We start from the raw sequence: 27,889 nt of genomic DNA, 5'->3' as shown, positions 1-27,889 counted from the left end.
TGGATGGTAATGGTGGCCGTTGTTGTATTGAGAATTGCTATAGAGGCACTATAAATTGAGACATGGCTTCAATATCGTTAAAAAAATCATCAATAATTCAACTGATAAACCAAAGACAAGTGCAAGTGCTCTGCTAAATTCAGACAGTAAAGCTACTATTGCTTGTAAAAGCCCTTAAATGTTGGTCACATTAAAAAAAAAAAAAGAGAAATCACATAAAGACAAAATATCTAAAAGCAAACAGGTAGGTGGAACAAGGCTACAGTAAAGGCCCAGTCAGGAATCATGGCATTTAGTATACATATTTTTTTCTTCACAGAGCAACAATTATAGTATGCTTAACAATAATAGCCTCACTGATCACAGGCTTTATCTATTGGCTAGCCCATAGTTTTTTGTGGTGATTGCTGACTGGGGCTTGAATGTCATGAGTAAATTTCAATATCATTTACAGGCCGAAGTCCGTATTCTCAAACACATTTCAGAATACAAGAGCAGATCCAGGATCCATGAGATTCTCTATGATTGTTACAGATCTCCAAAATTACGTGGTCAGAATAAAGAAAAACAAACAAACAAAAATAAACTGGTCCAGAAACAGCACTTGTGAATGGAGACGCTTTGTGAATACCACCCCATCCTTCAACCTACACCCTTTTCACATGTTTGCCACACACTCCGCCAAAATACTCTACCAATAGCAAATAACTACCACTTAAATATTGCTGGAGCGAAAGGAAAGTGCAGGGGGGGCGCGTTGCTTCGCCTGTTTTGACTGTTGTGACTACAGACGTTGCCATTTTCCACTGATCCAAACGCAGCTCCGTCTATTCCAATGGAAAAGGGCAACGGCTACACTTCTACTAAGGCAGTGGAGTTAAAGAACGGGGTCAGAAGCGAAGGTTCACAACTCCAGCTCGGCCATGGCCCGCTCCAGGGGGTCGCTGCTCCAGTAGTCGTGATCCCAGCCCAGGAACCAACCGGTGAACGTGGGCGGCTCCGAGCCCTGCTTGATCTTCACGATGGGCGTGCGCGGGTCACGCTTGGCCGGGTCAGTCTCAATGTAGCGGGCAGCTGAAGGTGAGAGAGCATTGCTTTAGTGACGTACACACGTGTAGCATGTATTTGTGGACATTTAATCCAACTTGATGCTCGATAATCTAGGATGTATTATTTTAGCCCTTTAACATGTTTACATAGTCATTGTGGAGCGATTCTGTTTTAATATGAAATTGGAAATGGTGGATCACATCGGTGGTATCCTGTTCTTGTTTAGCTCATAGCAACAAAAGCAATTAAATGTTTTGACACTTGTTGTAAAAATATACTGCATACACAAAAGTATGGACATATGGACAAAAGTATTGGGACACCTGCTTGTTCCTTGTTTAATTTAAAGAGGTTAGGATCAACTCTTTTCAATGCCCTTCATTTCAGAATTAGACAGACTGTTTTGGATACTGTGCCCTTTATTTATGATTGGTGAAACATGACTCAGCCAACATTCTTATCACACAATAGTGGAACGTGGGCTAGGTGGGTTCCAGGTGGGCATGGGCTCCGAGTAGGTTTGTATGTGCGTTTTTACTGTGACCCAGTCAGACTTCTCAAATGCGCCCCATCGTTACAGCCCACCTTAATCTCACATGGGTCCCATCTAGACCCTAGACCCATGTTTTACCCCTCCTGATCCCATCACTGACACTGGTGCGGCAAACATGGAACCAGAGGACAAAACTTTCTGGTTCCTAGTTGGGCTACCCATACAGGCCCCACATGGACGTGTTGGCTGGGGAACTACAGCTGAACTGGATACATGTGAACGAACTGCTGTTAAGATGTCACCACAAAAAAAATTTAATATAATTAAAAAGATGTTTTGCAGCTTGGTTTCCATATACGGAGCGTATAGGGGAGGGAACAGTACGATTTGAACCTTATTAATGTTTATATATTTATATATAGACTTTAATAGACAAAAGCTGAACAGACTATAAATCAATATCTGAAGTGTTATCCACCTTCATTCTGTACAAAACTGATGGTTCTTTCAAGCAAAGTGTTATTTGCTAAAAGCTATATGCTGTATGATCATTCATTAAGATAATAATCATTAGCGAATTAATCAACAGTTATATTCCACGTACAATAAACACCCCCATAATTATAGTTTTACCATCAGCAAATCTGCACAGATGTGTGTATAATCTCCCTTTCTCAGACACACTCACGGTGGACGCTAAGATAACTGTAATAAATGCATGACTAATTGACAGGGTGCATGTGTTTTTTTTCCCTTTCATGAAGCAGATTAAGGTAAGCTGTTTTTATCCACTACAGCGTAAATCTCAAAAACATGCATAATGAGGCGCTTCCTGCACATGTCCGTGTTCATTACTCGTATCGCACATGAGTGAGGAACTTAATGAGTCTCACCTGAAGCCACTGCCTCGGCCTTCTCCTCCTCGTGTGCCTCATTACCGATCCACACAAACACCTGCAACACACAGCCACAGCAATTACAAACCCCACAGGAGACTTCAGCATGTCAGACTGACAACGGATGCACTCATCTGTGTCAGGTAACAAAGTGGAGGCTACTTAGACCTCGGCTGAAATCATGTTTGGCTTAAAATCTCTAAGAGAGACCAGGAGGTTGTTTTTGTTAAAAGATTCATCGTGTTTGCTCAGTTATAGATGATTCACAGAGTTTACAGATGAGCTACCAGGCAGGACTCGTGCAAATGTGGTGGGGAAATGAGTGGCCAGTTATTTCACTTTGGTTCTCTTGAGAAATCAGACATTTTTACCTGGTCCCAGGTGTCCAGGATCATAACATCATCTGTGGCTAGATCCTCCTGAGTCATCTCCCCAGGTACCTCCTCAATCTGCATAGCCACAAAACAGAAAACAGTTTAGTAGAGTTTAGAAGAAAAGAGTTTAGCACATGGAACTGACATACCATGAACCTCAAACACTGTTTGTCCAAAAAAAAAAAAAAAACAAAAAGCTGTAAAATTAGCCAATTCTGAAACCCCAAAACTGTTACATCACAGTCTTGACTCGTTATATTTACACCCCTAAAAATTCTACACACCCCGGAAAGCAGGGAAAAACGGTACAATTTTGACTCCCTGGGCGCCACAGCAATGGCTGCCCACCTCTCCGGGCATGTGTGCTCACGGTCACTGTGTGTATTTCACTAGTGTGTATGTGTGTGTTCATTGCACGGACAGGCTAAACACGGAGGCCAAATTCCACTCGTGTCCGACACAAATGTGGTTGTCTTGTTTTGTTTATGGTGTTGTTGATCCTGGAGAGCAGCTCATCCCCTCTTGACTCTGGTAGTTCTGGGAATATGGGTTGCTACGGAAGCCAGAGCTCATGACCTTGGCTTTTCTTGTGCCAGTGTCCGCAGAAGGGGAGCCTCAACTCAGTACACAGGTATCCATGCTAGGCTAAAAGCACACTTCCCCCCCCCCCCCAAATCAAAGTCACATGTTTATTTATACATCAAAAAATAATGTTCAATGCTCAATAATGCCTCCTACTGCACCGTCTCAGAGCAATAACTGTGGAGTGAATGACCAGGACCTACCTCAGCAATGGCAGGAGCTCATGCTAATAAAATAAAGCCTGACCTGCGTGAGGGTAATATATTTTATCCTGTATGTATTAGACCATCAAATCCAGACACAATCTCAGGACATACATGCTTACATGTCCAAAATCTCTTACTAATAGCTCCCCCTTGAGGAGAATCGTCAGCCTGCTAAAGAGAGTCAGTTTACACAAAATACTTTAAAAGTTAAAAAAGGGTTTTTTATAACACTCTGCATCACAGAATAGAGAGCTTCTGTGGAAGCACTTACAATGAAGCGTCCGGTTTTGTTGGAGCAGCCGAACAGTCTGGGTGGGTGAGCGTCCATCTTGTCCTTCAGCCTGGTGGAGGTGCGGTAATCAGCCTTTCCTCCAAGAGCCGCCCAGAAATCATCTGCACAGGGCGTGAGTTATTAATACACGAACAAGGTTAACTGTTTATTTTTCTAAAATTAATAATTATAATATCAAAGAATTATTTATACAATGAAATTATGTCTTTTTATTTTGTTGTTTTATTTATTGTGTGCTTTGGTGAAACTAGTATAACACAAAATAATAAGCTTATCCTGCTTTTGTTGGAGTAACTGTCTCTACTGTCCAGGGAAGGAGGCTTTCTGCTAGATTTTGGAGGAACATTGCTTTGAGGATTTTATTGCACGGGCAAACAAGAGCATTTGCACATCTGTGTCAGCAATGCATGCTGACATAGCTTCGAAGGGGTGTCCACAAACATTAGGACATGTACAATCTGGTGCACTCTACATAGACTGGTCTGACTGCAGTTACAGGGAAGCCCATGAAGGCTAAAGAGCCAGGCGAACGGCATAAAGGGGCATGCTCAGTCACAAACGGGGGAGAGAGAGAGAGAGCACGAACTGAGCTGCCAGAGACTAGCACGGAACAGTACACAAATTATTATTATTATTATTATTATTATTGTTAGTAGTAGTATTCAATTCATTATTACTGCCACACAAGTCTGTAGAGACCGGATATGTTTTGTTGAGTTTTCGTTTGGGTGTGGTGGAGGGTGTGTGTAAAATAAAGATATAAGTGTCACTTGAGCCCTGTGTTTGGGTCGCCTCTGAGCCGCACTGCTTATCAGGTCACGGTGGTCATGTCCCTTTCACCAGGGGTTGTGTCACAAGGTGGTGGATGAACATCCCCTGAGCTCTTAAATCTTTACACTCATTGTACAGCTTATGATTGTACCTAAATGTTAAGCTTTCATTCTGTTGCTGTTAAGGTTTGGGAATCCTCTGTATCTAGGTATTAACACTGACTTATGTATCTGGCAGCATCTAAGCTTAAGGTATCTTTGAACTCTAGCCTCTTTACACTAGCTAGGGATATCTTCTGGGCAAGTTCCTTTGGATAAGATTGTCCACTAAAGGCCATAAATGTAATGTGTTATTAAAAGTACCTGACAAACAGGCAATTATTGGTTATCTCTATCTACTTACCACTCTCTCCTCCCTCTGGGATCTCAGAAGCAGACACTCCGAGGATATTACACAGCCCCTGCGCTCCCAGTTTCTCTGAGTCACTCGACCCAACGCCTACCCACATGAAGGATCCGGCTGGGGTCACCAGGATGAAGGCATCGTTGGAGTTCAAGTTAGAGGACTCAGCATCAACCTGGGAGAGGGAGAGTTAAATAAAGGCTGAAGAAATCACCAGCACTAATGAGAGGCATGAACCTCTTTAGTTAGACTGACTTCAGCATATGTTGTTGTCAGAACTGGGAGGTGTTTTAATTAGCCTAGCATCTACATAGGACCTCAATCTGGAGCTGCAATTTTGCCTTACCTTACTGGGCGGGCAAGGTGGGCATCAAAGTGGGCCAGTGTGTTTGCTGTAGTTTCCAGTCACACTCCTCCTTGCTCACTCGTAAACATTAGCCTGCATATTCCACTCACTGAGGAATAGTGTAGTGCAGTGCCTTTCACAGAAACCCTGTGCATTAGGCAACAGGGGGTGTAACTAGTAACTAGTACTTCATAACTACCACCCTCTGTTCAATGTTAGCCATTTTAGCAAGATCTGTCATTCTGGCATTTGTTAGCCAAAAAGCTGAATACAACTACTGCTGTCCATTCACAAGTCATTTTAGCATGGTCGGTCATTCTGTAATTTATTTACATCTGTTTATTTAAAAGACAATACAAAATCAGGCAAACTAGCCTATTATTATTTGTTAGCATGTTTTGTCATTTGTTTATTTGTCATTTAACAGATGAATATGAAATACGGCGTAACGTATTTCTTGTAAGTACTACCATCCATTGATTGTTAGCAATTTTAGGATGCTCTGTTTTTCTGTCATTTATTTATTTGTTATCTAACAAGATGAATACGATATCAGGCTAACTGGTAACTAATGCCTTCACTGCATTCACTGCTAGCCATTTTAGCATGTTTTGTCCTTTTACTGGTTATAACGAACATGGTTATGGGTTGACATTCAATTAAGCCTTTGCTGCAAACTGTACAAAGACATGAGCGGCCTAGTGGAGGTAGGTTTAACTGCAGTGGAAAAATGTACTTTACGTTTACTTGGGGACCAAAGTAAATTATTTATTAATATTAAATATAAAAGAAATATAAAAATCACTCAACTGAAATTAGTCAGAGGGCACATTACTGTTAAGCACTGACCTCGACAGCCCGGGTGCAACCGGCTGAATTGGAGCGCACTTGGAAGAGGCGGGTCTCTGCAGGCTCAGACTGGCCTCCGTCTCTGGACGTACCTCCCTTGTACACCACCAGGGGCTTTCCATCGAACAGACTCATCAGGTGTGCTGGCTCCTTACCCTGGACCACACGCACCTACAAAACACATCCGGGGTTAAATCCTGTGCAGTCACACGGACATGGCGTCGATTCTGTGAACACTTTTGTTTCCTTTTCTTAGGGCTGATTACTAAAGAGTTTTGAGGAGTTGGATTATTTAAAATGCCATGGTAATTATTTGAGAAAGAGGCATCATTTTAAACAGGACAACTGGTTACACTGTCAACCCAATTATGGAGCTTCTCTAAGTGGAACTGGCTGAGAAAGTTGGTTTTGATGGTTCTCAAAGGACAGATGAAGCTTATTACAGTGTATCCCAATGGCCATGGATCTGCTGCTACTCTTCACATTCATTAGCCTTCAACAGTATGACTCTCTCACAGAGCCTTGTTTTTCTACCTGCGCATGTGTTCTCGACATGTTTCCACCAGATGGCAGCTGTGAGCCGACTGGTTGGAATGTTGGAATGTGGAGCGAGTGCCAACATTCCCAGCAGCCTTTGCGGCTGACGGTCACAGTGAGTCGTCCAGCCCCTTTAAAAAGCTTTGCTTCATCATCAGGTTTCACACAAAAAGGGCCTTTTTGCTCCCACTCCTAGACAGTGGGCCGGACCGCTCAGCCTGAATTATGTTCTTGTTGGCTTGTTTGCATCAAGCATGGCTCCATTTCAGCATTTTAGGGCTAATTAAAGTTCCCTAAAAGCTTTGGTTTAAATGTGCTGTCCCCTGTATAAACAGTCTATCTGATGCAGGGATTAAGAGGATCTATTACATTTAAAAATAAAGGTTACCAGTGAACAGGAGTGGGAAAAGTACAGTCCCACCGGTGGGATTTACCATCACTGGTCCCTCGTTAGTGCGGTCTGACCCGTGGGACAGATTAGTCTTCCCACAACATATAGTGCATCCATAAAAACACTGACGAAAATCACAGTGACGGCCACAAATCTCTGATATTCAGTCTAAAGCTGTGCAACATTTTAGAACTGCACCTACGCTGTATGGACAAAAGTATTGGGACACCTGCTCTCCATTGTTTCTTCCGAAATTTACAGAGTTTATTCTGTTTTTGTTGGAGTAACTGTCTCTGGGATGACGTTCTACTAGATTATGGAGGAGCACTACTCTGAGGATTTGATTGTATTCAGCGACAACAGCGTTAGTTAGGTCAGGATGTTGGATGATCACCACCCCACCCATCCCCAACCCCAAATCCTGGAAGTTTTTGATGGAGCAACATCATAAATAAATTATTTAAGTATAGTACAAATCTTCTGAAATGACACTCAAGCTACCAGCTACGTACAATTAACGTCAAATATTTCCCACCATCGTAAACATAGTGTTAATTCTTGCAAACGGGGTCAGGTTGCATACGCCTGAGCATGCTTGACAGGCTTACTGTAGTGTTTTACATGCAAAATACATTGACACATAGTTTACACAGAGGACAACACATTTAGACTGTGAAATAAGCTACAGGCACACACAATGGCAATGCATGTACACCCACACATACACACACAAGCAGGCAGAGACAAGATGAGACCTGAGGTTCAGAGGAATGTGCAGCACACAGAGAACCTTAACTCTGTTCTAGCTATTTAAATAAAAGGGTTGAGTCTGCATGGCGTATAAGGCTATGTCCATTTTTCCATGGCTCCAGTTGGCAGGGGCTCTCTGTTACCACTTCAATGAAATCCATCTGCTATCTAGTTTAGTGACGTGATGGAAAATCAATGAGGAAAAAGTGAGGAGCTCTGAGGGCCCTGCTGGAATGTCCTGTTTGGACCTAGACATTTGGTCTCATACCGACCAGAGTAATTATCAAACCATGCAACACACTTCTGAGGGAACGTTGTGTTATCTAAAGGAGCCCAAAAGAGATAGCATCGGTGCTAGGGCTCTGTATGGAAACATGCTAGCCTGAAATACAGCTACCTGAGTAGTGATAGGAGCACCAGCCACCTAGAAACAGATAGGCAGGAAATGAAGGAAGGTCAGGAGGATGATTAGGATGAAGATGAGCGCACAACTAAACATGTCAAAATGAGGACAGACAGTGACATGGGCCTACAGTGTAGGTGGTGACTCTAGAATATACCCTGCTTGGTTGTGAAGATTTAGTGAACTGCCAAAAGCAGGATACTTTCTTGAGTTACACAGTGGGCAGATTGGGCAGATCCGGTCAGTGTTGTAGTAGCCTATAGTCTTTTTATGGCTTGAGTTTAGGAGATAAACAATTACTGAATGGTTCTTGGCTTGGATTCATAGCTTTAGCACAGAAAATCTAAGTTACATGGAGAATCTTTCAATTTCATCACATTAAGCATTGTGGCCACACAGCAGACCTCTTTTCTCAATCAAAATACTGTAGTAAAAACTAAGCAATTTCTGGCCATTTGACCTTATTAAAGGTTGTAAAGAGTGTGTAATGGCTATTATATACAGGTATTGGCAAAGCATGGCTCTTCAGATATTTACTTTAACCTACACAGAAATGTAAGATGCACAAAAAATGATTGAATTTCACGTTATACACTGTACATAGCAATAAAATGCATCTCTATGTAACCCTGAAAAGAATGTGTGACCACTCGGTTGAGTTGCCCAGTTAGGGTAAACAGAATTGGACACTAACAACGTTAGCTCAGCATAAACACTGTACAAGATCATATTGCTAATTTTCTTGTTAGCCTGAATTGAATGTTTTACTCTCAGATAAAACTATTTTTAAGCCATTAACTCTTTACATGATACACACACAATTTTATGAGCTAAAACTGCTTAGTTCTGCCATTTAAAGTGATCTATGGCCTCATTTTAAAGAACCAACTTTCATTTTTGAGGGTAAGAGTATAGCTGGTTTACATGAAATTCAGGTAAAAATGAGCAAATCTCAAAACACATCTCTCTGTTCTGGACCAACAAGATTACCTGCACAGGTCCTCCTCCCAGCTCATCATCCAGCTGAGCAGCCAGGATGGCAGACGCTCCAATTTCATCCTGGCTGGAGTCCGCACCTTGCCTGCAGGAAAGATGGCAATCTATAAACAATCCCTAATAGGCTGCTCAAACTGTTGTCTTCTGTACACATATTTTTTAACTGTTTGGTTCTCTGAAGCATCTCACTATGGAAAAACGCCTTAGGCGTGACCAACCACAGAACACCACTGACACAGGAGCTCCGCCTCTGCTAGTCAGTTCATTTGGTCACCACTTCAGTGTTTATTAACTTTCAGACTCTTCCAGTGTTTATTAACTTTCAGTGTACTGCCTGAAGTCATACTGGCTACAGCACGAATGTCATGAACAGAAACGGAGCGCAGACTAGCTCCTAGGGGAATGAGCCCTGAGCCCAGTCAGTGAGCTGCACGCCATTAGCCCCATACGCCAATCGCTTCTAACATCCATTGGGAAAAGCAACTGGATGAAACAAGCTTATTCCTGTCAGGAACATCCCAGTTGTGTTTCTTGTAACTTTCATTCAGTCTGTGTAAATGTTTAAAGCACAAACTGGGAAAAAAAACATGTAATCTTTGCTCCTATGCCAGGGAGAAAATGAGGAGAGGATGCCTAGAGATGCAGGCCATTCACTCAACGGTCAAGAGCGAGCAATTGCTGATCGAAAAGCAAGTTAAATCAGGGATATCCACCTTCACAATATCCCAACATGGGGAGATATGCAACTGATCATGCCTTAGCAGCCTTCTTAGTGTCAGATCTTTGATGATATAGAAGAATTGGTCGTCTGTTGTCTTTCAATTAGGCAGCAATGCACAGTCATCTCTCTAACACCAAGCGGTGCTTGGGCATATTTTATTTGGAAAGAAGATCATTACAAAAATGATGAACATCATGAATCCACCAAGCAAAAGTAGGATGTTATATCCTTGGCTCAGTCAGAGTCCCCTTTTTCTGGGCTGGAGACACCACACTGAGTACAGCAAAGGCCCAGTGCAGCAGCCAGTGAAAACCTATAAAAGGGAACCAGTAAAATTACGGGCTAGCGCTCCTTGACGCTTGATGCTGCCTGCCTCAGAGCAACAATAAGCCAAGCTTGTAGGGAACTTGATGACAGGGAAGCGATATACACCAGTTCTTCTAACCAAACAATGTAAGTGTGTCTGTAGAACCTTCTGTGAACAGCCCAAAGTATAAAATACAGCAGAGGATCTTAGCTGTGCTCTGAAAAAGCAGTGTTTTAGCTGGATGGGTGGTTCTCTATTATTGTCACCATATAAGCAGTTGGTCAATATCAGGTTACACCACTAATCTCTAGGCAATATGATATGCACCACCATTTTTATTTTTTTTTTATCCAAGTTTTCACCCATTTCCTCCCCATTTTGGACCATCGATTGCCCAACTCTTAAGTGCTCTCCCTCCCCCCATCGTACACAATGCCCCTGACACTAGTAAGGGCGGACCAACACACGCCCCCTCCGACGTGTGCACAGTCAAGCCCCTCTTTTTTCAAACTGCCAACGATGCAACATCGCCATGCAAACAATGCGCAGGGAGGGAAGCAACACATACCCGGCTACAATGCACCACCCGAAAGTGCCATCTACCCACCCAGGAGAGAGCAAGGCCAATTGTGCTCTCTCAGTCCTCGGCTGCCGATGGTTAGCAGCATGACCAAGATTCGAACCAGCAATCCTCTGATTCGCCATCGATATACACCGATATACTGATACTTTCTTACACCACTACTAACCTCTGCGCTATAGAAAGGGTTCTGATTCTCTCCCTGGGCGAACACATTATCCAACACCAGTAAGAGTCCCTGGGCAAGACGCCTAATGCTACATTCACCAACCTCTATCCTTCATAACATGACTAAAATAACTCTGGATAAGAGCATCAGTTAAGCAATGCAGTGAATGTAAATGTGATCATGATGCTGACTGAGCCTTTACCAAATGTAGATGATGTGTCCCTGTCTGCCTCCGTGGCGGTAGTTGTAAAGGATGATGTAGCTGTCTCCACCGTAGAACTGGCCGTGTGTAGAGGGGTCAACAGGAACTTTGTCTGACCCTTCGATACGCCAGATCTGTAAAGAGAGAGCATCACGTGACCAAAAGAGTTCCACTTGTATTTAAGGGTATGTATCTTTTTGTGAACGCTCTCAAACACAACTTACGACAAAACGCACCTTTCAGACGGCTGTTAATGTTAAGCCTACCCTATTAAAACATGACTCTGCCAACACTGCGCTCACCTGTTTCTCTCCTTTGCCATCGTCGATCATGCCATGCTGTGCTGCCATGGCAGGCGAGTCGTGCAGCGTGGAAGCGTCGAACGGCACCTTCTCAATCTTGGCGATGTGGTTGGAAACGTAGGCCACACCCATACCATCTGTCTGGTCCACATCGCGCCAGTTCTTGAAGAACTGCTTGAACAGTGGAGTCTCGCCCATCTCGGGAAGGATCTGCACTTGGGTCTGTTTGGGGTAGCCCATCTTCTTGATGAACTCATCTGCCGCCTTCATGGCTGCTTTGCGTTCCTCAACATTGGCGTCCTTTCCTGTGAGGAGGAGGCAATCAGTGCATTAGGACCCTGTAGCTAAATGGTGTGATTTTTTTTGTTGTTATTTCTCACTTGTAACTCATACAGTGCCATTCAAAAGTTTGGGCACCCCTGTTCAAAATATCTGTTACTGTGAATAGCATCGTTTCCGCCCACCCTTATTTCACCACGTCTAGGCCCCATATTTAGTGTACAACCCTGATGGGGCCCATGTTTAACCCCTACTGGTTCCATCACATACATTGGGGGGGCATAAATATGTGGGGCCAACATGGAACCTGTGGACAAAACTTTCTGCTTCCCGGTTGGACCAACCATACAGGCTACAGTGCTATCTGGGGAAGGAGGCCCTCTGAATAGACCAGGGTGCTAAACTTCAGTTATTTCCTTTAGCACTGTAATAAGTGGCACGGACTGTTTACCTTTCCACACAAAGATCTTGCCATCAGAGCCGTGGTCCAGAATGAAGCAGTCAGTGGACTCCAGGGCACTCTGAGAGAAGGGGTTCTCATCAGCCACCAAGGCCATAGTCATGGTCCCACTGGCGTCAGAAACCTGTGGAACAGGAGGCAAGTTACACCGGCAGGCGCATAGAAGTAGCAGGCTTTACTGTCTGTACTGAAGCGTACTGAGTCTTCACTCTAAGGCCTGTTGCATAACCACAGTACCTTGTACAGTTTAGCCAGTTTCCTGTTTGAAGCGTCTGCTTTGAGGTCATCATCAGCTCCCTCAGGCAGGTCTGGCTTTTCTCCTAGAACCTGCCATCAAAAAAGAAACCTTTTACAGAATCCTGTATGAGCAGATGGGAAATGGTAATGGTGGTTGGTGTGGCACAATGGCCTGTGAGCTACCATACTATGTTGCAGACTGGAGCCGATTCCCAGTCTGGGTGTCTACACTGTGCTACACCAATATAAGTCCTTGGACAAGACCCCTAACACTAAATTGACCCATCTCTGTAATACATGTTACCTTGTAAGATGTTCTGGATAAGAGCATTAGTCAAATGCCATAAATGTAAATCTAAGTTTTTATAGCCACTAGCTTGCAGGATCTCACCTCAAGTATCTTCTCACGCTCTACACCTTCATCACACACGTACACCCGGGCTCGCCCACTGCGCTCGTTGTCACGGACGGCCTTAGCAAGCTGAGTGGCCTTCAGCTTCTCGAAGCGATTACTTTTGGATCCACACCACTGGTAGATTTCCTGTGAAACATAAAGAAAGTTAAAAAAAGGACAATTATTCAATGACTGATCTGTAATAGGGATGTCCTGGAAGTCCAGAGTCCAGCACAGTCTGGTAATATACCTGCCTAAACAGTCCTAATAAACATAAAAGTTGTCTGCCTATTAACCTGCATTTTACCATTCAGTTCCACCTTAAATGATGCTAGTAAGAAGCTATTTTAGGAAGCTACCTTTTGTCTTTTGTGATGCTTTTAAATTATTTGACCCAATTTTCCTCACCAAATTTACAAAGTACCAACCAACTCGCTAGTACTCTTCCCCCATCACATGTAATGCTCCCGACACTGGGAGGGTGAGGACCAACATATGCCTCTTTCAACACCTGCGCAACCAGCCACCGCCTCTTTTCGAACTGCCACAGATGCAGCATCCCTGGGCAACCAACACGCTCTGAGGAAAGTGCCAGGTACCCAGCTCTGATGCATTGGCTAGCAGATGCCCATCACACCGAGATGATGTGGGGAGAGAGGGAGCCATCCACCCAATCGAAAAGAGCAAGGCTCTGGCTCTGGCTGCTGATGGCAGGCAGCATGACCCAGGAATTGAGCGTCTAGTGCTGTTTTAATTGAGCAAACTACAGCAGCAACTGAGAACAACAAGAGCTTAAAACAGACTGCAGAGCCTATCTTACAGAGCTAAAGTCTCCTTTGGTCTTGGGTACAGACAGTCTGAATGTAGAGACTGTTGGTGCAACTGGCCCCTGGTGCTATTCTGCAACCATTTGAACATTTCCATACCTTACTTTTAAAATGAAGCCTTATCCACCATATACTTACGTTGCCCAAGTCCAGGATGAAGCAATCTCCCGTATTAAAGCTGTCCCAGCTCACCGGCACCTCGGTTGCCCTCACAACACGGCGTCCTTTCACCTGGAGCACACGCTGTACCACTACCTCATTGGTGACAACGTGCCTGAACCCTGAGGCAACTCCTCCTTTCTGAGCGGAGGAAGAGAAAAGAAGACAGGTTTATAAGTTATTTATTTTAACAAGGAATAAATTTTTTTCTGCATTAGTGTGAAATGTAATCACTGCACAAAGTTTAACGACTTCTACTGATTAAAACAGGACAGAGCAAACATCCTAAACCTGTCTACTCAAACTACAGCAATTTAGCCCCATCCGGTCATGCTAAAGTTATGAGGGGCTCAGTTTCCTAAAAGCATCATAGTCATCCTAATGTCATTTAAAGCAACACAATGTGAGAATTGATACTTCTTGCTCCTGGGCTCCCCCTACAGCCAGGAAGCATAATTTGCACTTTTAATCATTTCTACAGGACACACTTTACACATGCATTTCTGTACAGGCTGAGTGGTACAGAGCCGTCACTGAAAGGTTAAGAAGTATGTGGACTGAGGCAGTAGAGTTGTTTTACAGGGTTTTACACTAATACAGCTTGGCTCATGCAGTTCTCGTGAGCTTTTCCTGTCGGTTTCACCAAAGTCTATTCATATCTCTATTCTCCTTCATTCAGGTCAGTGGAGCATCAACATAATTTTGAAGCTGTTATTTAGGGTAAAAAAATACTACATGATGTTGCTTTAACTATTAGAGAGAGTGTTCAGTGTGATGCTCACTCACCCCTTTAAGAATCATCTTTGCACTAAGATGCTATTAAGAGACGCAGCAAGTGTGTTTCACCCCCCACTACTCTTTGAATGAGGCATTATATATATACATATATTTATTATTACACACACACACACACACACACACACACACACACACGTCACTTACCATGTACTGTAGACCTTTTTTGAAGTAGCCCAGAAAAGTTTTAGACTCAAAGCCCTGGACTTCCCGGTACTGGATGGGTTTTCCACCCAGGTAGTCATCCATCTGTACTGTAAATATTGCAGCCGAGCCGCTCTCATCCTGCGTGCAGTGGTCACCTGGCAGAGACAAGGGTGTGAATTCAGCTGCAAGTTTACACAAAGCAATGACTTTGCACCCACTATACTGGCCGGCTTCATGGCACCAGTTTGAACCTCATATAAGCCAACCAGACCAATCAATGATTTAGTAACCGGGTGAGGCAATAGTTTAAGCATGGAGACAAACTGAAATGGGGTTATTATACACCATGGGACAGATTTACAGATGCCCATTCTTAAATAACTGTGTGCATGTGCAATTCCAGTAGTGTAATTAACACCAGCTTTAGCTCATTCTTCAGCCAATCGCTACTTGCACCCCTGGTTTGACTGAAGCAAACGTTCACTAAAAACTCTCTAGCAAATCAGGATGTGTGTCCTTGACTTGATATTTGGGACTTATATCTCACCGAGCCAGAAGTGGAGGTCGTACTGGAGGTTGCCAGAGCGCTGTTTGATGGTGTTCAGGACCACATAGGCATCACCTGTATAGAACCCTCCGTAGAGGTTCTCTGGCACAGCCACCAGGTCAAACTTCTCAATCCTCCACACCTGCAGGCCAGGCTGCTTGCCCGCTCGCTCGAACTCAGGGTGGTACACCATGCTTTCTGGGGAAAGGTCAGACACAGATTATTTTTACTGATGGAAAGATACAGAGCTCATGCAGAAGTTTTGAACAGTAGTCTTCAGGTAGGGCTTTTCAGAGAGCTGAGTACATACTGTGAACATTTTTACAAAGAATTGTTTAAAAAGAAAAGCGCATTAGACTGTATGTGTGACCACACAGGGCCCTGGTACAGTAAGGAGGCCTACATGTGCCACGTTTGCTTAAACGCAGCTTTAATATGCATGTTTGGAAGTCATGCTAAATAAACATTATTGGCCTTAATCATTATATCAGTCACCTGACTGGTAAATGGTATGAACAGAATCAAGGACTCTCTGACGTACGGTCATTCTAGGCCAATATCCAATATGTTTCACATACATATCCGCCAATACGTTAATACTGATAAACAATCACACAGTACCATACAAACATTTGAGATACTGGTATAGAGATAGTATTTAGATACTGATTTTATTTTAACCATTTACTGTAAAATCTCCAGATCCCATTAGAACAGAAGCAGATAAATATATATCCAGTAAAAGGAACAAGAGCTTCTCATTCTGAAGGCAGAAAGTAGTGAGATCATGTCGGTGAGCTAGTCTGAAGAACAGAGCTCGGTTCCTCCAGGTTTCTCCTGGACGCCCCCCAGTCCAGCCAGCACAGCATGGAGGATGTGTTCAACTCCATCAGCAGCAGCAGCTGCAGCAGCTCACCTGATTTACCATCATTAAGCCCTGATTTACCACAAAATCCAGGTGTTGATCTGAGGAGACCTCTAAATAATACTAGACTCCATGAGGAGAACTTTGAGAGGAGATGTTCTAATGATGAACACAGGGATGGAGAACCACCTTCACTTTCTGTAGGAATTAAATGAATATTTTTTTCTAACATTAGTGTTTTTTACTAAGAAAAATAACACTTATTGCCCAAATAAGCAGCTTTTCAGTACACACACACACACACACACACACACACACACACACACACACAAACATATATAAATACACATATAAATCTGGATCATTTCAGTTGTAATAATGTCGTAAAAGGCTTCATATACAGATATTTCAGCACGGTACCCAAGCAACACCTAAAGATTTAGCTATTGCGGAGTTCAATAAATACATTATTAAATATCAGTTTGAAATGTTGTTATTGTTTGAAAAGTTTTTATTTAAATTTACTAAATATATTGTAAACTTCAAACTTCTGCATACAAATGTGCTACAAAAATCATGCACGAACCATAGCCTACAGTAAACCTGTTAAACTAGGAGTGTCTATAAAGCCCAGAGGAGTTTTTTTCCCTGAGCTGAAAGACAGCTGGGCTGGCCCAAACCCTCAGGAAGAGGAAAAGAATGGCAGCTGCAGCCTGGCCAGCACATTTACACCACCCACCCTCCCCAACACAATCACGTTTACAATCTCTCACACACACGCATACACATACACACACACATACACAGCGGGTATCAACACTGCCCTCCAAATCCATTCAGGCATTGGGCTGCAGTGAGGCACTTGGAATGGGGGCTTACTGTGGCAGTGGAGTTTAAAAACCACACCTGGGGCGTGTATGTGGATGCTTGGGAATTCTTTTCAGGGCGGTCAGATCCTCGCTGGTACAACTGAGCAATGACACTTCTATTTTTTTGTTTGTTTGTTTGTTTTTTTACAAACCACAGCAATGTCACCAAAAAGCTCACTGTAGGACATGAGATGGAGCTGCAGCGCACAGCAATATGCAGTATAAACAACACACCAATCAGCCATGACATTCATTTCTACCCTCACTACCCATCCCATCAGCTCCACGGACCACACTGGAGCACTTTGTAGTTTTAGAATTACAGTCTGTAGTCCATCTGTTTCTCTGCATACTTAGCCATGTTAGCCTCCATTCACCCTGTTTAGCAGTGGTCAGGACCCCCGGGACCACCACAGAGCAGGTAGTATTTGGGTATGCATGGACTGCTGTGTCTGACCCACCTGTACCAGCATAACACACACTGATAGGCCACCACCATGTGCCACCAACGGTCTCTGCGCAGAGCTGAGTATGCTCCATCACCCAAATACTACCTGCTCTGTGGTGGTCAGTCCTGTGGGATCCTGACCACTGAAGAACAAACAGGGTGAAGGAGGCTAATAAAAACGTAGGCAGAGAAACAGATGGATTATAGTCTGGATTTAAAGAACTACAGGGTTTGTAAAAATAAGGAGATGGTGTTAATGTTTTGGCTGGTCGAATAAAAAAAATCATGGTATCAGCTTTAACCCCATTACCCACACTTCAACATCATCTAGGCACCCCTTCCTCTACAGGACGTACTGCTGCTTACTGGTTAAACCCCCTCTCTCAGTGCTGTCTTCAGAAATTTACAGTGTACTCATTTCAGACATGCCTTGGTTTAGAATTCCTTCCCACCACTGAAGAATAAATCACTGCACTCAGGGCCTAGTCTTCTTTTTCCATCGTACACCAAAACTGACCAGGAATGCGTTCTTGATTCATCCCAGTTAATGGAATTTGATTGGTATTCAGACTTGGACCAGAGTCTCATCTACACCATACAGACAAACAGTATTGGGACGCCCTTCTTAATCACTGAATCCGGGTGAGTCATTCAGTCCCATTGTCACTGGAGTATATAATCAAGCCCCTAGCCACGCAGTCTGCCTTTCCACACATTAGTGAAAGAATGGGTGGTTCTACAGAGCTCACTGAACTCCAGCTTGGTTCAGTAACAGGACGCCACCATAACAACTGCATGGGCAATAGAGGGGTACAAAGCCCCCCGTCCCCATTAAGCTGTGGAGCAGTGGAAGAACTGTGCTCCCATCAATACTTTTGGGATGACTTTGGGGTTTGGGGAGAGTTGGGGATGGTGACCATCCAACATATTGACCTCACTAATGCTGTTGTCACTGAATGCAATTAAATCTTCACAGCAATGCTCCTCCAGAATCTAGCAGAAAGTCTTCCCTGGACAGTACAGACTCAACAACGAAAGCAGCATTAACTTTGTAAGTATTGGTGTCCCAATACTTTTGTCCATATAGTGTATAACCCCATTCTAAAGTTGTATTTGTGCTCATTCAGAGCTCAATGTATTCCTAGTGTGCAGAGAACGTGCACAGCAACTGGTGTCATGCTGCTCATTAAGGAACACATGAGTGTCTGCTGCACAGCTACAGCACAAGCACAGGCTCATCTGTTGGAACCCATCAGCATCTTCTAAAGAGGACCACGCCCATGGCTTCTGGCAGCTGCGGCTCATCTCTGCTTGGCAACACTGTTACCCAGATGCTGTCTTTGAGCTTGCCTTTATTAAATCTAACCTGCATCGAGGGATGTGTGTGCTTTACACTCGCAACTGTGCTTCACACTCGCAACTCCATTTCAAAAGGTGCTATATTGAAGGTAAAGACGCTATGATCAAGCGCAAACACACAGCTGCTCCCTGTGGACATGATCCTGCAGCTGACTCTAGCTGTCTTGTGATGAAGCATATTTAAATCTGGGTGTTAGATCTTTGCCAAGGGGGTTGAAATGCGTGTATGTAAGAGACGTCTGTATCTCTTTGGACTGCAGAGCATTCAATTTCCCTGTCTTGGGGAGCAATTACATTAGAGAGGGGTCGGATCATATTCTCTCTTATATAGTCTCTCCTGTCAGGCAAAAACCTTAACTTTCAATGGAAAAAGACCTCAGTCCCAGTCATTTTGCAGCGTTTCTATTGGTCCGTTCATCACAGATGTCTGATACATTATAAAGACCCACTGCTGAATTCACATAATATCAAAAAGTCCAAAACAACCAAACGTTTTTGCCTGACTGTGACAATTGTCTACCAACCAATGAATTTCCAGGCAACAGCATGAGGCAGTCTTCTTCTACCCCCCGAGAGGTTATAAATAACTCCGGTCACATGACTGGTGTTGTCTGCCTCAGGGGCTCATAGTAGAGAACTGGTCTAGGTCTGGGAAGAGGCTGGGCTACTGAGCAGGCAACACAGCCACATGCTAAAGACTGCTTTCGCATTACTGCAGTGGTCTCAAACCCTCCAGCTCCTGGCCTGCAGGTTTCAGTTAATCAAGAGCTTCTGAAGGCAGAAATGAGTTGGGTCAATTGGGTAGATCCAAACACTGGGAGAAGGTAGCTCTCCAGGAGCAGGGCTGGAGTAAACTGCATAACTGTATGAGTGTATTAGAGATTGGGTAGAGTAGGACGAGGTTCGATTCCCGGGCTCGGCAAGCTGCCACTGTTGGGCCCTTACCCTCTCTGCTCCCGGGCGCTGGAAGGTAGCTCTCCAGGAGCAGGAGTTGGAGTTGGCTCTGGGTGTGTGTGTACTGCCACAGATGGGTGAAATGCAGAGGACGCTGTACACCTTTACTAGGGAAGAAGGCTTTACTTGAAAGAAGGCTTTCAACTAGAGCATTTGATTGCATTCAGCAACAAGTGAGGCCATGTAAGTGAGGTCAGGATGCTGCAGGATGATCACCACCCCACCTCATCCCGAACTCCCCAGATCATCCCAGAAGTACTGGATGGAGCACCATCCATCATTCCAGAGAACACAGTTAGTTCCACTGCTCCACAGCTCAATGCTGGGGGGCTTTATACCCCTCTAGCCCATGCCTGGCATTAGGCAAGGCTTCAGAGAGTCCTGTTTTATTGGCAGTACTTCTCTACAGAGACTAGACAAGCTCTGTGTGTGTGTGTGTGTGCAAGCATTTGTACATCTGTGTCAGCAATGCAATCATTAAAAGGGGTGTCCACAAACATTTGGATATATAGTGGCTCTCCTTTTTGGTGTTCCGTAATGCCCAGGGCTGGAAAGCTACAGTTTAAATAGGAAGGTCAGCCTTGAAGGAGAATAAGCAGTGCTTTAAAACCCTAATCAGGAGTTTTTGTTTTGGTACAGAGACCGGACAGGCCTTCTGAACGTAGCGCCCACTAAACACAGCAGCACGCTCACAGTCTCTCTGCTGTGACATGGGGAAGCAGGGGCCACGAGGACAATAAGGGACACTGGTTCCACAAAACACTGAAACTTTGCACGTTATGTCCATGTTTTCACGATGGCCACAATACACCACAGCCCACACACTAGTGAATGTCCGAGTGGAAGTGTAGTTGCACAACCACCAGTGTACAGATCATTTTCTCATGTTCCAGGTTCTGTTACTGTAGCATGTGAACTTCCCAGGTCATTGGAGGATAATCAATAAATTGCATCAACCGATCAATCCATACATCTACACTTAACTGAGGTATTTACGAGGGTCTATATCTTACATTTAAACTGCATGCATTTTGCCTGGGTTCATACACCAAAAACCCTTAAAAAAATGACCAGGTAGTTAATTTGTCCCAATTTTATCTACAACCTCTTAATATTATTCAAATTAACCGTCGTTTTTGTTAGCGTGCCTTAAAGGCTGATGTGTAAATGATCTAGGGTGTTGCTAGGTGGTTCCTATGGTGTTCCTAGTCAGTTGCTGTGGTGTCCCAGGAGGGTCCTATGGTGTTGGTGGGTGGTTGCGGTGGTGTATCACATTGTCCCTATGGTGTTGCTATGTAGCTAATATGGTGTTGCAGATGGTAACTAGTTGCTAGGTGATTGTTATCATTTTTTAATGTTCATGAAGTTCCAGGTGGTTCGAAAATAAAAACTTTTGCAAATAGAGTAATGTGTTCATGAAATTCCAGGTGGTTGCTTGGTGGTTCCTATGGTGTGCCAGGCAGTTCCTATGATGTTGCTAGGTAGTTTATATGGTGTCCCAGGTGGTTCCTATGGTGTTTCTAGGTAGTTTATATGGTGTCCCAGGTGGTTGCTAGGTTGTTGTTACAAAATAAAAACCTTTATTCCAGGTGGTTCCATGTGGTTGCTATGGTGGTGCTAGGTGGTTCCTATGTTGATGCTAGGTGGCTGTTAGAAAATAAAAACTTTTGCAAATAGAGTAATATTGTGTTCATGAAATTCCAGGTGGTTGCTTGGTGGTTCCTATGGTGTCCCAGGTGGTTCCTATGGTGCTGCTAGGTAGTTTATATGGTGTCCCAGGTGGTTGCTAGGTGGTTGTTACGAAATAAAAACCTTTGCAAAAATGGGTAATGTTTATGTTTCTATGAAATTCTAGGTGGCGGCTTGGTGGATGCTATGCTATTCCATGTGCTTGCTTGGATGTTGCTAGGCGGTTTCTATGGCATTGTTAGGTGCTTCCTAAGGTGTTGCTAGGGCCTTGGTAGAGTACCCCAGGTACTTACTAGGATGTAGGTAGCTTGTTCCTATGGTGTCCCAGGGGGTTGGTAGGATGTTGCTAGGTACTTAGTATGGTGTCCCAGGTAGTTACTAGGATGTTGCTAGGTGGTTCCTATGGTGTTGCTAGGTGGTTGCTTAGGCAGTTGTTAGAAATAAAAATTGATGCCATTTTTTATTGCAAAGAACCATTTAAACCAGGCAAAGAACCTTATTAGCAACACTGTGATACTGACCCTTTAAAGCCAGACATACCTGAGCAAAAACATACCAAATGAGCTACACGCTGAATACGACCCACTGTTGGAGGGCTGTGTTTTCTGTACCTCTAATGTCTCCTCTTAAAACATGTCTCAGTCTGAGTTTCCTGGGTGATTCATTTTCTCCATGCAGACAAACCCCACCCCTATCACCACCCCCACCCCCACCCCCTTCTGTGAACTGAAGGCCTTTCTGGGCCCTTTTAGTTAGCACTTTAGCAAGGCACCCACTCAGCCCTTTACCCAGCCTGTAGCTTATCCAGGGGAAATGTGCCTCCACTGGAGAGAGCCTCCTCTACTCTTTAGTGCCTTATTACACAATTACAGAAAAATCACCCAGAGGCTCTAAGAACAGTAATCTGAAGCGTAAATGAGACCATATAAGGGTTCAAAGTCTTCCCCGGACGGTATAATTGCATGTTGATCTATAAACACTCAGTAAAGACCGAGTGAGGATGATTCTGATCTTCGACAGTCAGGAAAGGATCTGAGGGAGCTGTGCTGGCACAGTGCTGTGTAATTTAACGGAGATGAGTGAGGGGTTAAAAGCAGCAGATCAATGAAGAAAACAGTGTGCTGCAGTGGAAGGAGCGAGCGAGCAAGAGAGCGCAAGGCGTGAGAGGATTAGGACTGTGGCGTCTGTCCGCCAGCCCCGGGACAGCTGCTGGTATGATGTTGAGACTACACTTCCCACTTCCCTGACAAGGAGCTGGTTGTTCAGAGACTGGACTGTTTTTGTACACACTGCCATGGGGAAAACCTAGATAAATACAGCGACTAGAACACAAAGAGGTTCTCTTACTGGCGTGTTATCAGTCTGTAGGCAATATGAAGGAGTGCCCTTACCAGGTTCTGAGTGGGTGACAGTATAAGAGATTTCACAGGCCTGAGGGAACCTTCCGCTGCATTAATACTGCATGTTATTGGAGTTCTTGATTTGTATATTTTCATATTTTCATTTCATAGAGTGTAGACCTTCATATGCTGTCTTTTGTTTAGGGTTACAAAGCTTATCATATTTTTTAAGTCCCATTGGCAGAAACCTGCAGAGGACTAGCCCTTCCAGTTTTTCAGCACTACTACTGGGCTGCCAATGCCAGAGCCCTGATGTACTAGCAGGATTGTGTTCCTGGTAAAGACACTATCGCCACTGGTAATGCTGCAAAATGTTAGATCGAGTTGGATCGAGGCACAAACTGTGTCAAAAAGCTCTATCTGTGCTTTCTTGCAGAACCTTTTCTGACACCTATGTCTTGAACCATAAACAAGTCTTTACGCTCCCCTATCAGCCACAATCACAGTCTTATTTTCCATATGACAGACGGCTTGAGGTCACTTAATTACCTGTCTGTGGTAAGGCTGAGTGATATGGTAAAAATATCACATCACGATATTTTAGGCCATTTTATTATTCATGGTATTTATCATGATATTGTGTCAAATAGACAAAAATGCACCAGTAGTGGCAGATTCTTAAAAACAGCTGTTCAGAAATGGTCCCATACTGAGTATAGAGAGTATTCCAGAGGGTTTCCCTGCTGGAATACGCCCTTTCTAGCCGAACTGAGTGGAAAAACAGAACGTGGCGTTTATTAGGAAATACGCCAAAACCGAATGGAACGAGCGATTATCTGTTCAAGTTAAAGGCAGTTGGACTCGACAGCATCCCATCCAAAGAACCAATGGCCCATGAACAGCAATAATTAGCCAGGAAAGTCCAGCTAACTGAGGCTCAAATCACACCTGTTTAGAGGATAAAGCCTCATATCTGAGAGCTGAGAGTCAAGTGGATGGTCTTAGGAGTGTTTTCCACTCTTTATAGGTTCACATAGTAGACAGGCTCATCCAGGTGGTTGCTTGGTGGCTCCTATGGTGTCCCAGGTGGTTCTTATAGTTTAGCTGAGCAGTTTCTATGGTATCCCAGGTGGTTCCTATGGTGTTGCTAGATCTATGGTACATAGGATACACCTTTATGCACATGTCTGTCTGTTAGCTGGTGTGGTGGAGCTGGGGACCCAATGCTTTCTTCTAAGCGGTTCGAAAAAAGAGGTCCTTACCCTCCTGATGTTGGGAGCATTGCAAGTGCTAGGGGGAGCTACGAACAGGTGGGTTAGTTGGAAGAACCAAATTGAGCAATTAATGCCAGACTCATTTATAGATTATATTATTCAAAAAGAATTTATTAGCATTTATCTATATGTCGACATTAAACTGTGTGGCAGACCTCTGGTGTGGTGGATCACTGTGTGGTGGATCACTGGGCTGTATGTAGGTAATAAATTATTGTTGTCATATCAAAACCATGCATCCATTTTTATTTCACCAACATTTTAAATTGAATGATAAACAGGCCAAAATCACCCTGAATAAAATTGTTACATTACTTTACGTTAAAAATATAAGACGGTGGTATAATAATTCAGCTTATGTCTAGACATTTCTACCAAAGCAGAGTGTTCCTTATGATCTTACTACATGGAAGGTAACTGTCTGTCCTTCAAGCATCATTTCCCCAAAGAAGCTCAATGAATTGCCTGTGCAGCATCTCACAATCACATCTACACAATACACTGCCAAGAGTTATGATGCTTTCACATGCCCTAGTATTCAGATTTCAAACCTATGATATCTGATGTATTTGATCTTGCCTCATTACTGTTATGTACTCTAAAGTACTCCAAGCATCACGTGCGAGCGCACAGTCATCTACATCGCTGCAGTTACTTTAGGTTTCCATGAAGTTAAGCTACAAATGAAAATACCAAGCATTTCCTCTTGTGGTATATTTAGCGCAATGGCAGTGTTTGGTTGTGTTGCTTGTGTGTTTCCGTGGTGATGGAGGGCATCTTCACATAAGAGGTTGCTTAGTAATCAAAACAGGAAATTCCCAAACCATATGACTCTATGTCATGCCCACGTAAATGCATTATGTTAAGTTAGAACAGCTTACAGGCAGCGTGTAAGAGAAGCCTTAAGTAATTGTTCTGGTGCTGTTGGTAGGTTGGTGATGCATGCAGCCTCTGGGCCTTGTAGCCAACTTGCACAGCACTCCTTTATGTGCTGAATGGTATTGTTTTACCATATCTGAAAGTTACACTTCTTACTTAAGGGGTTTTGTGATTGACTGAAAAATCTGAGCACTGACGTAAACCTTAAAACTGTAATTCAGAAGAATCATACGATACTTTAATAATAATATGCTCATAGTACTGCATGTACCTACAGCATATTCATACCAGAGATGACAAAGTATTGAAAGTTCATTGAAGTGTTCACATAAAAAAAAAATCACTACATTTATTAAATACAGGAATAATCAAAGCTGCTGATTTAGAGCTTTACATAGATTCATTCACTGTTTTGTCTGAAATTAAGGGTATTTAAAAGTTTGATTTTTCAAATTTGTCACACAGAATAGTCTCAGATCCTCATACTAAATATAGTGGATCCTTACAGTGGATCCTTAAAGCAATGCTCCAAAATCTAGTGCATCTAGTCGAGTTTAAACGAGTTTATCCGGCTTTTGTGGGAGTAAATGTCTCTACTGTCCAGGGTAGACTAGATGCACTACATTTTAGAGCATTGTTTTATGGAGCTACTGCTCCACAACTCAAGATTCATGTTTATCAGCTCCATAGGGTCCTATCCTATTGGCAGTACTTTTCAGCAGGGACTAGACAAGCTGTCTGTGTGTTTGTGTGCATTTGCACATCTGTGTCAGCAATGGAATCTCAAAGTAGTAAATGGTGTCCACAAACTTTTGGACACCATGTATTAATAGAAAGGTTATCAAAGCCATTTGTAAAGCTTTCCAGACGTGGTCGATCAAAGTCCAACTCAGGTAAGGTTAGTGTTCAAGACTCCACCAGACTAAAAATAGGAGACCAGACAAAAACGATATCCATGGTTTTCATGATTTCTAAGGAGGAAACCCGGCTCAAACCTTTTCCAAACAAGAACAGCCACCAAACCTTTTAGTAGAATATTGTGTGGACTGATGCGTCAAGAAGTGGGACCTTTTAGAAGACAGGAACCTCATTACATCTGGAGGAAAGCCAACACAGCACAACACAGTCAAACATGGTGGTGGTAGTGTGATGATGTGGAGATGCTTTGCTGCTTCAGGCTCCAGTGGCTTGGGAACTGTGAATCCAGCTCTGTGAGAATGCAATTGGGTTCTGCAACAGTGCAATCCTGAATGGCTTCGTTTTGGCCTAGTAAACCTGACTAGAACCCCATTGAGCTGCTAAGGCGAGGCCCTACACAGGCAGCTGTCATGGTGGAAAGCTCTCAAACATGGTAGAATTTAAATAAATAAATAAATAAAACCAGTCTGTAAAGAAGTTCAGGCCACAGAGTTGACCTCCAGAGATGACAAACACTGATCTCCAGTTACAGGAAGTATGGCACAGTCAGTTATTACGTTTGGGTGGGGTGGGGAGTTACTTTTTTTTCCGTGTATGGGTGGTGTGGTGCGGGTGCTGCACACCTTTTTCCTTCAATAAATACAACGATCATTTAATCTTGTGTTTCCTTATATTCTAATTTCCTGGTATTATATTTAGTATGAGGATCTGAGACAATTCAGTGTGACAAATTTAAAAAAGAGAGGAAATTAAAATAGAGGAAGAGCACTGTAGCAGCACTGCCACTATAACCATTATGTTTTTCTTTAATTATTAAATGTATTAATTATTTATTAATCGACAATAAATCTTTATGTCCCCCAGTTTAGGAATTACAGGCTACTGCACCACCACTACATGCCTACGGGTACAGTATTCACCAAATTCACCTACATATGGTGTTTACTTTCTTTTAATTATAGTGTGTATCTGAAATGACGGAGGTAAGCATCACATCTACGTGTCCTGCGAGGATGCTCCAAATATTCTCAACAACTTTAACACACATTGTAACATATCCATCAACACTGGATACTACTAATTGAGTACTGTCATACCAGCCCAGCATTCAGGTATGTATGGCATGCATGCACACACACACATTACTCTACCTGTAGGCCTATGGCTGGTTTCAAATTAGGCCATCCTGCATGTAGGCTGATAAGACTGATGATTTGTATATCTCTGAGATCTTGTCTCTGAGTTAGTGAATGAATGCATGTGTCTGGAGACATCTGCTATTCACATTACCACACCATATATGGCTGTGTTGGGAAAAGGGGGATTGGAAGTGAGGTCTATTACACAAAAAGACTTTTGCAAATGCAAACAAGGGTGAATATCAACACCTGAAATGCAAATGTGAGGCTTTGGCACATGGAGGTGCCTACAAGGAAGAGTCAAACAACACCAATGAAGTTCTGCGTATTATAGCACACTGACCTACACAGTCTTGAGAGCTCTGCCAGAACTGCAGGACAATCCAGCATTCATCAGCTTCCAACCTGTATGCAGTTAAATGGCAGCAGGCTGTGAAACAAAGGGTGAGAAGAGTCTGTAGGGAAAGAAGCTCTCTTACCTCCTGCTGACTGACTGGATTACAGAGGCCAAGGGCTGGTGAGTGTTCAGCCACGCTGTAAAGAGGACTGAGGGGGTTGGAGCTGCAGACTGCTTTAGTCCAGAGTCTGGGCAAGGCAACACCCCTGTGACTCAGTGTGGTTAAAAACAGGGGGGATCCGGGCCTGTCCTGTCCAGTCTACCACTCCCCCTCTCTCTGCACACACAGCAGGG

The 27,889-nt window shown here is 43.5% G+C and overlaps 1 protein-coding gene across 2 annotated transcripts; it reads right to left on the bottom strand.

Annotated features, from left to right (window-relative positions):
• On the bottom strand, nt 1–27,876 carry gsna (gelsolin a). Of its 2 annotated transcripts, none has more exons than XM_072662203.1 (16): nt 27,678–27,876; nt 15,465–15,662; nt 14,918–15,072; nt 13,955–14,116; nt 12,987–13,136; nt 12,596–12,685; nt 12,350–12,482; nt 11,620–11,924; nt 11,318–11,451; nt 9,333–9,423; nt 6,262–6,432; nt 5,067–5,241; nt 3,873–3,994; nt 2,811–2,888; nt 2,443–2,497; nt 1–1,080 (listed from the first exon to the last, which is right to left on the bottom strand). In XM_072662203.1, exons 2-16 carry the CDS (start codon nt 15,655–15,657, stop codon nt 905–907), a joined length of 2,190 nt encoding a protein of 729 aa, XP_072518304.1. In that variant the 5' UTR covers nt 15,658–15,662; nt 27,678–27,876; the 3' UTR covers nt 1–904. The 2 variants fall into 2 exon arrangements, with proteins under 2 accessions (XP_072518304.1, XP_072518305.1); XM_072662204.1 differs by lacking the exon at nt 27,678–27,876 and adding an exon at nt 27,542–27,626.
• Nucleotides 27,877–27,889: the final 13 nt, after the last annotated feature.

This window comes from Salminus brasiliensis, chromosome 18, assembly GCF_030463535.1.
Source record: "Salminus brasiliensis chromosome 18, fSalBra1.hap2, whole genome shotgun sequence".
Taxonomy (NCBI): domain Eukaryota; kingdom Metazoa; phylum Chordata; class Actinopteri; order Characiformes; family Bryconidae; genus Salminus; species Salminus brasiliensis.
Note: the sequence above shows the minus strand (reverse complement) of the source record. Positions and strands in the feature narration are given on the sequence as shown.